This window comes from Stegastes partitus, unplaced genomic scaffold (assembly GCF_000690725.1).
Source record: "Stegastes partitus isolate 25-593 unplaced genomic scaffold, Stegastes_partitus-1.0.2 Scaffold1928, whole genome shotgun sequence".
In the NCBI taxonomy this organism is placed as follows: domain Eukaryota; kingdom Metazoa; phylum Chordata; class Actinopteri; family Pomacentridae; genus Stegastes; species Stegastes partitus.
This window is the reverse complement of record NW_007579659.1, coordinates 21992-33493: the sequence shown is the minus strand read 5'-3', so window position 1 is coordinate 33493 and position 11502 is coordinate 21992. Positions and strand designations below refer to the sequence as shown.

General features: G+C 44.5%; 2 protein-coding genes and 1 long non-coding RNA gene across 5 annotated transcripts in view; 2 read left to right on the top strand and 1 right to left on the bottom strand.

The window, feature by feature from the left end:
- Positions 1-4: 4 nt before the first annotated feature.
- On the top strand, positions 5-1761 carry LOC103373214 (uncharacterized). The gene is made up of 2 exons (XR_521044.1): positions 5-36; positions 187-1761. It is a non-coding gene; the product is annotated as an uncharacterized LOC103373214 (long non-coding RNA).
- A 228-nt stretch (positions 1762-1989) lies between these two features.
- Positions 1990-5591, bottom strand: LOC103373215 (zinc finger protein 98-like). 3 transcript variants are annotated; one of them, XR_521045.1, is made up of 4 exons: positions 5507-5591; positions 5109-5204; positions 2699-4019; positions 1990-2582 (listed from the first exon to the last, which is right to left on the bottom strand). XR_521045.1 is itself a non-coding variant. In XM_008303057.1 (4 exons), the coding sequence occupies exons 2-3, from the start codon at positions 5124-5126 to the stop codon at positions 3090-3092; spliced, it is 948 nt and encodes a 315-aa protein (XP_008301279.1). In that variant the 5' UTR covers positions 5127-5204; positions 5507-5591; the 3' UTR covers positions 1990-2818; position 3089. The 3 variants fall into 3 exon arrangements, 2 of the variants coding, with proteins under 2 accessions (XP_008301279.1, XP_008301280.1); XM_008303057.1 differs by having other exon boundaries at positions 1990-2818; positions 3089-4019; XM_008303058.1 differs by having other exon boundaries at positions 1990-4019; positions 5109-5198; positions 5507-5582.
- Positions 5592-8188: 2597 nt separating this feature from the next.
- The window catches only part of LOC103373217 (protein NLRC3-like), a gene marked incomplete at its 3' end in the record, with an annotated part of 23520 nt that continues 20206 nt past the window's right edge, over positions 8189-11502 (top strand). Inside the window, exons 1-3 of the mRNA XM_008303060.1 lie at positions 8189-8368; positions 9071-9285; positions 10987-11501. Coding sequence (XP_008301282.1) covers positions 9075-9285; positions 10987-11501 — 726 coding nt within the window. The remainder of the gene's footprint in view (positions 8369-9070; positions 9286-10986; position 11502) is intronic.

Below are 11502 nucleotides of genomic sequence, written 5' to 3'. Positions count from 1 at the left end.
GCAGAGAAACACACCTGATGCTGACAGTGTGTGCAGGTGTGTGAGCCTGGAGCTCAGTGTGTTCACTCCAACACGTGAACATGAAGCTGCTGCTCTGAACAGGACTCAAGTCCTGCTGCTCTTCATCCTGATGAGCTGCTGATCAAACTCATTCATCTCCTCTGTTCTTTCTTCTTCTCTCTGCAGCTGGGAGTCATGATGCTGATCAGGACTGTGTTTGTGCTGAGAGGATGAACTGTGTCCTGAAGGTCCAGATGTTGAACCGTCATCAGCAGCTGCTGTGTCCAGACTCTGACTGGGCCATGTTCCTGGGAGGTGGAGAGCTTCATGCAGCAGTGACTGACAGGAATCACAGGTGGAGATGAGTGTCAGTGCTGCAGTGTGAACTGCTCTGAGAACAGCTGCAGCGTCAGTCACCAGGTGGAGTCCAGCATGATGGAATGATGGAGAACTGCAGTTGTTGTTGACGTTTTACCTTTCCGATGTGCAGAGTTTCCTGTCTGTCCAGGGTTATATTTCTGTTTGCTTTCTATTCACAGTTCTAATTATTCAGCCCCTCTACCTGCACAACATTCAGGTGATTCCAGCTAAAGCCTTGGCAAACAAAAGCACTTGTTAGATGTTAATCTCACTAATTACCCTCAGTATACACTTTTCTCCACATCGGTCCAGGAGCATTATTGTTTGTTACAGAGTTGATATTTACTCAGAACATTATTTGACATTTTAGAGCTCCAGTAAGTGTTTGTAGTTGTGGGACTGAACAACATGCGACAGAAATCATGGTGGTGTTATTGTGACAGGTATTATGATTGAGGTATGAGTCACTGTTTTATTGGGAATAATCATTTTTTCATTTTCTTTCGCTGAAAAAAATACTGAAATGATGATCAGATTTTTCCTGCGTCCTCTACCAAACACATGTTCCTTTAAATATATGATTTGTAGCGCTGCGGCACTTCATGTGTAATAGTAACTAACTGCTGCTCCTGTCATCTGGATGTTGCACGTGTTCAGCCCTGTCAGGTTGTTTTCTGTTTTTAAATATCAGCTTGTTCCTCGTGTGCTGAAGCTTCCAGTTTACTGATATTGTTTGGTGTCTGAGCTGCTGCTGCTTTCTGTAAATCCCCCCAAAGATTTGTAAATCCAGGACTGAGACGCCTCCTCCAGGACTTTCCTCGAACGACTCCAGCAATGTTTTTCCTCTAACCCAGCTGGTGTTTCAAAGAATCCATGACGCTGCTCAAACAATCAGCAGTGTAGCAGCGTCTGCGGCAGCAAAACCTTCTCAACAGGAGCGTCAGGATGCTGTCCTTCTGACTGCTGACGAAACGCTGATCCACAAGTCCAAACATGTCAAGGTTAGACTCGCAGAACTCGACAGGCACATCCACGTTCAAATCAACTTTTAGGAGCTCTCTGGTCAAGATCGGAGGTTCTTCCTGCAGCTGTTTGTTAGAGTCGTATCTAGAACGTCAGGGTTTCTTTGCCCTGTGCTCAGACTCAGAGGCTCATTCATTCTGGCTGCGTGCCGCTCTGCTGCTCTATACCTCAGTAGTTATGCCTCCTGTGAGCCATCAGGTGGCGCTATTCTCCAGAGGCTTTGAGGGCACACCACACTGTAGAGTATATGTCAACAAGTTACATTTGCTGAGTTTGTGGGTCGCTGAGCAAAAACTTTCATGATGCCTTGCAGGCGGCACAACACAACATTTGTCTGACACAACTCAACATAATTCAATAAAGTGTGTTGTGCAACAGCTTGGGGATCTTTTATGATTCAAAACAAGATTAGAAAGGGCCGGGGTGGGATTATTGCTGCCGTGTGTCTGTTTACATCTGGAGGAGGATTCATACCGACCAGCCTGCAGCTTCATCTCATGTGTTTTACAGCGTTTAGTTTCAAACCAGAGTGCTGTACGATGTACACTAGGAAACCTTATGACAGTAAAACACGATGACTGAGTGAAAAATACGATACACAACAGATTCATTTGAGCATTTATTATGTCATCAAAAACCTGTGCAGGATGTAAAAGAAAATAATGGTCTTGTGCAGTATGTTGTAAAAACGACTACCTAATGCTAAAGTATAGCGTGTTAACAAAATTACTTAGCGTATATGTCCCAAAAAAAAAAAGGTCAAAGTCTAGCATGTTGTGGAAACATATGAAGTAAAAATCTTGTTGTATATGTGGATGCTGGACTCCACCTGAATCAAACTGATTCATCTTGATGCCATCTGACTAAAGAATCTGAACCCAATATGTTCTGTAGCAAAGTTCACTCTTGCAGTTTTGTACCGACCGATGGGATGGGGTGTTTTTCTTCCATGCCATCCACAGGGGGCGACATTATTCACGTCCTGTAAACTGTCTGAGCTTTACAGAAACGCTGATGTCCGTTGATAACTAATGTGCCAAGTCTGAAGCAGCTGCCCATCTGGTTCTTCGCAGACAGACAGTGAAGGTAGCGCTTTGTCCGTGAGACGACCACTGCAGCTCTGATTTGTGGTGCCTCCTTCTACACCTCCTGATTACTGCTGCTGCTGAGCTTCCACTGATTGTTCGCTGATCTATGTCCTTTTCCATCAGAAATTTCAGGGACAGGAAGATGAGGCAAAGACAATAAATATGAATTCTATGACAGTTGACTTCATGGGCTTTGAATAAACCCGGAGTTGGGAAACCTCTCCCACCTTCTTTGCAGGAGTTCAGTTTGCGTCTAGCGGGACTCTGTAGGGTTCACAACGGTGCCGTTTACCATTGGCAGAGAGCTGACGGGGCTGAGAACTGGGTTCACCTGTGCTGCTCCGCTTCTAAAACGAACACAGAATACGTCAGGGTGTGCTGCAGTTGTGTAGAATGGAGGCATCACGTCTTAAATGGAGAGCATCTCATCTGACATCTGAGGACACTTCTGCACTCTGACTTGTAAACCTCATTTCACTGAGTGTCAATGAAAATAAGCGCTCGCACAGCAAAGGCAACGCTGCAGGTGTTTTAAATGCATCCAAGTGTTAAACCAGAACCACAGCTGAAGATATGTCGACATGCGGTCGCTGTCACTGAGACCGTTCTTTACGTACCTCACTTTGCGCCGGCACTTGAACATTCTCTGTCGGTGTGGATCTGTCGGTGTCGTTTTAGGGCGTTTGATGTTTTAAAAGTCTTCTCACACTGGTCACATTGGTATGGTCTCTCCCCAGTGTGGTTCCGCTGGTGGACAATCAGGCCACAGATGGAGCTGTAGGTTTTCTCACACTGGTCACAGCGATGCGGTTTCTCTCCAGTGTGTGTACCTTCATGGGCTTTAAATTCTGAGTACTTTGTGAAGACTTTGCAACACTGGACGCAGCAGTACACATCCTGGCCGGTGTGCAGCCGTCGGTGTGTCTTCAGGGTGTACTGCTGCTTGAATGTTTTTTCACACAGGTCGCAGCGGTATGGCTCGCTGTCTGTGTGATTGCGCTGATGGATAATCAAGCTTCTCTTTTCAGTGAAGGTTTTTCCACACTCATCACACCTGTGCGCTTTAACTCCGCTGTGGACGACGTGGTGCTTTTTCAAGCTACTCCTGACAGCAAACGTCTTCCCGCACTCGTCACACCTGTGTGGTTTTACTCCGCTGTGGATGAGCTGATGTGTTTTTAAGGTGCTCATCTGAGTGAAGGCTTTTCCACACTGATCACACCTGTGGGCTTTGACTCCACTGTGGATGATCTGATGGGCTCTTAAATGACCCATCAGAGTGAACGTCTTCCCACACTGCTCACACCGGTGGGCTCTGACTCCACTGTGGAACAGCTGGTGTGTTTTTAAGTTACTCAGCTGAGTAAAAGTCTTCCCACACTGATCACACCTGTGGGCTTTAACTCCACTGTGGATGAGTTTATGTATGTTTAAGTTGCCCGTCTGAGTAAAAGTCTTCCCACACTGATCACAACAGAGCGATCTGAATCCTCTTGGAGTTCTTGGGGGAGCGCCGTCGTCCTGCACTTCGTTCTTGCTTTCGTGTTGCTGTCGTGACAAAGGTACAGAGGTGGTGAGTTAAATGTAAATAAAACCAGCATGTCTCCTGATTAAACCTGAGGTTAAAACATCAAGAATCTGCAGACATGTTGGCGGCTCCGTGAGGCTGTGATCGACACAAACGCTAACATTAGCATGCTAACACGCTTATAATGTTTCCTAGGACTGTCTGAAATCCCTCCTCACTATCTAAGAACTACTACAAAGTGAACTACGTAGAGAGAACTAATATATTCAGACTCTACTTGAGACTCGGTGCTGTTGCTCAGTTAAAACTTATCAGATCGATGCTGGAGATGGTAACGAACCGACAGGCTTTTTTGTGATAAATTCATATTATTCTAAGCATATTTTCCAAAATTAAGAAATAAAACAACTTTTTTTCTTTGTTTGTGATGCGATACATCGCTCTGCTTCCACTAAACATATCAATACAAATTAATATTTTTAATTTTAATATTGTGGTGCCATAACTCCTGGATTTGCATTGTGGGATACTTGGAGGGACTATATAATATATAACAATTGTAACCTATCATTCAGACAGAACTACAAAATGGTGAACACACTATTTAATGTGTAGTGACTGATTTTGGACATTTTCTATATTCTCCATTTTGGCCTCAGCCTATTTGGATGGCAACGTTCATTAACTGCCACTAAACACAAAGCAGAGCAGCGGCTGATCAAACAGTCGTCGCACCAGGATTTTTTGATCCCCAGACTTTAAAACAGCGTGCCAATGTACCATCTGCACAGCATTCGACGAGCTTTCATATTAAAACCTCTGTTCAGAGAAAATAAAAAGGTCCTGCAAAATCCTTAAATGTGATGCGACACTCAGACATCAGCACTAGGAAACAGTTGTTTTAAGAAGCCCTCATTCTGATTTGGAGCGTCTGTCTCTTTCCTTCAGAGCTGCATGTAAAAGGTCGGCACACTTCGGACGCCACTCCAGAGAGATGAACACGTTTTAATAGACGCCAAAAGTTCAGCTATCAACCTGAAAGTGTGCAGAACACACTGAAGAAACTAAACATATTTTAAACAATAATGTTACTGGGAAACGTTTCTTACCTTTTGTGTAGAATCCATATGTCCTCTATCGTGGCTCAGTTAAAACAACTGACAGCGTTCCTCGGCTCCGTTCCTCCTCCTGGAGATCAGCTGTGACTAAAAAAAAAAAAAAAGTATATATGTGAGGCTGCTGCTCTTCACTCAGCTGTCAAAGTGTCTGTGATGTTTATCAGCCAACACAAAGCACAGATCTGAGCTCAATGTCTGAGTTTCAGTTTGATGTAGTTTGACTTGCAACTGAACCAAAGAAACACTCCAGGACTAATGGTAAATACACCAACCCCTCCCCGTACAACATCTTGTGCTAATGAGTCATACCAGCCACGTTTTGTGTAGCTTTGTTGTGTTTATTCTTGCATGTCAATAGACAGCAGCAGGACAATGAGACATATTCTGACCTTGACAGTGCAGCAGCTGCTCTCCACTGCTGTTCTGATCCACTTCCTGTCACTTGAAAACTAACAAAGTGAGAAGAGGCTGCAGACGTCTGGTGGATGCGCTGGAACAGAACCTAAACTGTCAAACGGAGCACTGGCTTGGCTTCTGTTGGAAAACGATGCACAGACAAAAAATACATGAAAAACCTACGGCTTTGTTGGAACAAAACAAACAAAAATTGGTCATTATGGAGCCAAAACAATAACAGGAAGTTCAATCTGAAAACCAATGATGCTGAAATGACAACAACAAATTCCTTTTATTAAAAAAAAAAAGAAGATTGTGATTGGGAATGAAAAAATCCAAATGAGATAATTCGCAGGTTCACTGCCATAAAAAGTAATCATTTATTTTAAAAGAATAAATAAGAATTGTCAGTTTTCCAAGCGAATTAAATTCGTTTGTACGTCTGCATCTGTCACCACTACAAGTGTTTCGGTACCAGTGGTTCTGTTTGCGCTTCGGGTTCTGTTTTTAGCTCCAGACTTTATTTTCAGGACACAAGTTCGCTGTCCACATGAAAACCAGTCAGCGCAGGTAGACCCCGGAAGTACCAGACGAACGACGCGTTTCTGTCCAGGTGACAGAAATGTCGTCTCGTATACGGAGAATTCGCAGCGTGTCGATCAGCAGTTCGTGTGAACTCTGCTCAGACTGGTTTTCCGTCGCGGTGAACACAGCGAGCCTCTGGCCGGAGCTCAGGAAGAGCAGCGGAAGCTCAACCGGACGTTAGCCGACCTGCGGCTAACGTTAGCTCGGTGGTTACCTTCGGACGAGGCCGGGACACGGACCGAGAGCAGCTCCGGAAACCAATTTCAACTCTTTAAACTGATTCGCTCCTTTGTTTAACTTTAACTTATCTCCCCACGTGACGTTAATATTACTACAAAAACTACACGAATTACTACAACCGCGGCTCCTCGGGCTGCCGGTTCTTCTTCTTCTCCGCCTGTTCGCCGGTTGTCGCCGCGACACCGCCCCCTGCCGGTCGAACCACGACTTGTAGAAATTCTTATGTGAACGTTGTTGTTCTAACAAACTTCCTAAAAAGCCCTTTATTCTGCTTTATTTACTAGATATGATCTGTAATTCAACAGAACAAGGCGCGTCTGTAAAATAACCGCTTAAGCCTTTATCAGAATCAGATTTGTTGCCAAGTATAGTTCACACAGTAGGAGGAATTCGCTCTGGTGGGTTGGTGCAACAATACATATAGAGGAAGGTACAAGATAAAAATAGATTAAAAAAATATAGTAACTTAAAATAGCTGTAGTAGTGCAAAGCAGACGCAGAAATTGTGAAGAGTTAAAGTTAAATTTAAATACGAACCATAAAACTGCAGTATGATTTACAAGAATATTGAGGGTGCAGATATGTTGATATTTACATTTATACAGATGATCACAACAGGGCTCTCCTTGAAATGCTTGGAAAATGAACATTTCAACCCTAAACTGTGCTACTGAAGGAGATTTCAAGATATTTTTTTACTTTTGTGACTTTAAAAGAAAAAAAAAGTTGCAAATCAAGATTAATAATCCATCTATGGGTTAAAAATAAATAAATAAAAAAAATAAAAGTAAAGTAACAAACTGCAAAAAAAACGTTTATTTGGAAGCTTTTTTTAGTTTGAGGTAATGATTCTTACGCAAACAGTAACAACGCGTTTGTAACGTGCCTGGAACATTTGTTTGGTGACGTTTTTCTTGGGGTAGTGGTATCGGCACTAATATTAAACCTAAATCAAAGGTCACGTGGTTCTTCAGCCTGAGGCGCAGCACAGGGTGGACATACTGAAGGTCCAAGGAAGTTACAGCACATGGGCACTTGCTCCATAAAGGGTTCACATTTACACCCAGTTCTTCACCATTTTGGTGGGCATTTTATGAGCTGGACTGGTTCTTTAAAGCAACTTCGACTGGTTTAAAGAATGAAACGTAATTGTTTTAGTGGATGACAGTCATTTTTTATTTTTTGGCACAACACCTGTCCACAAAAGCAATTAACCTGCATTGTTTTACCTCCATAATTTAAGATGTCCTTTAATGCCTGGCTGTGTGGGAACACTTTATTTTGATGTACACACTTTTAGACGGATATATTCAGTGTCTTTTTTACTGCTTGGTAAAAACACACTCAGTTGTTTTTATCAGTTATTTGCACGTTACGACTATTTGATCCACATAAAAGGTACTGAAACTTGGCACTGATCTTTTATTATTATTATTATTATTATCCAAAGAACTCCTTTACCTTTGAGGTCAATTTATGGTTCTTGCGCTACACAGGCGACAGTACGCATGCTCTATAGGTACGACCGACTGCGCATGTGTGGAGCGCACAGCCTGGAGCCTACTCGTCGGACTGAGACTCTCTGCTGTCCAATCTGCGTCTGTGCACACTTTCCCGGCGGACTGTCAACGCAGTCCGTGTGGACAGTGGTGACGAACGGTCGTCGCGCAGGAAGCACACAAAGTCCGCAGGAGGAAACGCGAGGAGAAGTTCATCTCATCTGTAGGAGGAAGCAGCTGTTGGAGTTTGCAGAGCTGTTTGTGTTTTCAGGGTTTACAGATGTTCAGGACTTTTGCTAGTTTGCTGTAAGTGCACAAACACTTTGATGTCACGAGCAGGGAGAGATCAGCTGATTTGTTTGATTCAGAGGCTGTTTCCCATCCCTCCTCTTCACACCCTACCAAGTCCTGCCATGCCACCGGTGTAGTGTTCAGGCTTTAGGGTGGAGACCGGGGCTGGACCTGAAAGTCAGCTGACACTCCATTTTCAGTCTACAGAGCAGAGAGAGGGGAGCTGGAGGCTGAGGCAGGGTGAGTGTGAGCACAACACTTTCTTATTTTACTGCCAGAGCGTCTGAGTCAATTTATCACTTTGATTTATGAGAAGTTGTGATTGACTGAAAAATGAACGACAAACTTTCTGTTGAGGTAAACACAGCTGAACAGGTTGTAACAGGCCGCAGTGTGTGACGTTGTTCCTGTCAGCCATGTGTGTGACTGTTGAACAAACTACACTGTAAAAAAAAACATCTGTTCAAGAAACTGTGGGATATGGTAGAAAACTGAAAATAACCAGTTTGCTGATTTAAATACAGCAAAACTAAATTTATGTTACTGATCACTATTTGTAAAAATGCAATTGTTTTATGTAGAAATGACTCACAGTGGTGCAAGGTGGCTCTGTGGTTAGCACTGTCGCCTCACAGCTAGAAGGTCGCCGGTTCGTGTCCCGGTGAGGGATCTTTCTGAGTGGAGTCTCCATGTTTCCCCCTCACACACAAAACACACACCACCAGAACTATGTAGACACAGTCTTTCCACCAGAAGGATAAAGCAGTGAATGTCCTCATCACTGTCTTTATCGATTAGGCTGCCACTTCTGCTGCGGAAAGAACACCAGGCTGGATCCAAACAGAACATCTTTTACTGCTATCTGCATCTTTTTCAGCTTCTAGACATTTTTTCTTCAATAGTCTGTGAATGATTTTTAACTGTGTGGCAATGTGTTGACAGCGTGATGAAGAGAAGTGGAGGTTCTGAGGAGGAGCAGCCGTCCTGCTGTGCTTTGTGTCAGGACGTCCTGAAGGATCCGGTCTCTAGCAGCTGTGGACACTGGTTCTGCAGATGCTGCATCACCTCATACTGGGACCAGTCTGCTCCATCAGGACACTCCTCCTGTCCTCAGTGTGGAGAAAGATCCAGAACTGGTCAGAGCAGCTGTGCACAAAGTAAGACTGAACATCTGTCTGCTGATGGACTCCTAAAAACAGGGCTGTCCGTCTTATAACAGCGATATTTGTTTTTGTCACAGGGACAATTTCATACTATTCTAAATAATATATGTTTAAAAGCATTTGCTTATTCAAGGGATGCACAATATTTTTATTGGTTGTTAAAATATTAGCCAAAGAAAAAAACAACTGTGGATGAGTTTATGTATGTTTACCGTCCGCACAGCACAAGCAGCTGTTAGGAGTTGTGGTGAAGGTCACTAGTGCCTGTCGTGGTGTGGACAACAGTAGTAGAGGAGGCCGTCTGAAAGGACTTTCAGTTGGCCTTGGGGAGGTTCTGGAAAACCATTCAACGCCTCAGGATGGGGTGGCAGGGCTTGGACCAGACTGTACAGCCAGGGGGGAGAACGCTGACCTGGACTGTGGACATTGTCAGAGGAGGGACTCTTTGAGGAACACCTTCCTCCACCGGGATGCTGAAGGCTCCGGACATTGTTGGACTGTCTTGGCTGACACATTTCTTCTGTGTCTAATGGGCATCCAGTACGGTGCCTGTTGAGCGGCAGACCGGGTGATGGTTCGCATTTTTAAAATGGGGAACCGGAGAGTGTGTTCCAGTTATCGGGATATCACACTTCTCCATGGGAAAATTTACTCCAGGATGCTGGAAGGGAGGCTCTGACTGATTGTTGAACCCTTTCGAGTTGTTGAGAGGGTCATAGAAGTTTGACCGTCTATTCCACGTGTTTTGTGGACCTGGAGAAACCCTACGACCAGGTCGGCCCCCTGTTGGGGAAATGTGGGACTATGGGATACCGAAGCCTTTGGTCTGTACCATCTGGTCCTTGTACAGCCAAAGTGAGAGCTGTGTTTGTACTATAAGCACAAAGTCTAACAAGTGTCTGGTGGGTGTAGGACCCCTTGTCTCTAATACAGTTTGTGACTTTCATGGACAAGATCTCAAAGCGCTGCCAAAGTGAGGAGGGTGTCCAGTTTGGAAACCTCAGATACACATTTTTGCTTTTTGTGGATGACATGGCTCTGTTGGCTTCCTCAGATCATGACCTTCAGCACTCACTTGCAGCTACGTGCGAAGTCACTGAGATGAGAGTCAGAACCTCCAAGTCTGAGGCCTTGGTTCTCTGCTGGATACCGATGGATTGCTTCCTCCAGGTTTGGGGGGAGTTGCTGCCCCATACGAAGGAGTTCCACTATCTAGGAATCTTGTTCTTAACAGACTGATTATTCCATCATCAGCAGTAATCCGGGCATTGTCCCAGATTGTAGTGGTGAAGAGGAAACTGAGCCAGAAGGCAAGGCTCTGGATTTACAAGTCCATCTACATCCACCTTCACCAACCCTCACCGATGGTCATGAGCTCTGGGTAGTGACCGAAAGAATGAGGATGTAGATACAAGTGGCCGAAATGTGTTTCCTTTGTAGGGAGGCTTGGTTCAGCCTTAGAGATTCAGCATTAACAGTATATAAAGTTAATTGCATGTTGTGGTAGTCTGTATTTTCTTGCAAGTATGAAAATAAGGTCTAGTATTAATTAGTCTACAAATTAAAAATGAACCACGGTTATTACAAACGAGATCAGATTCCATTCATGTAATATCAATACTACAGATCTTGAGGGCTTTTTCTCCAGGTTCTCATTCTCCATTAAGTCTGACAGTTTGTCTTGTCTTTCATCAGATGTTGGTCTGCAGGAGGTTTTACAGGAACACAAGATGAGTCTGAGGAGGAGATGTGAACATGTGACTGAAGGAAGTGATGCAACAGGAGGTGGAACCCTCCTCAACAGGATCTACACTGAGCTCTACATCACAGAGGGAGCCAGTGAAGAGGCTGATACCCAACATGAGGTGATGCAGCTGGAGACAGCTTCCAAGAAGACCCTCCATGAAACTCCCATCGAGTGCCAGGACATCTTTAAAACCTTCCCTGAGCAGCAGAGAGCCATCAGAGTGGTCCTGACCAACGGCGTCGCTGGCGTGGGAAAAACTTTCTTAGTGCGGAAGTTCAGTCTGGACTGGGCAGAGGGCCGAGAAAACCAGGACGTCAGTGTGGTGGTTGTGCTTCCGTTCAGGGAGCTGAACTTGATCAGAGATGAGCAGCACAGTCTTCTGACGCTGCTCCATGTGTTCCATCCAGCATTACAGAAGGTGACAGCAGAGGAGCTGGCTGTCTGTAAGCTTCTGTTCATCTTTG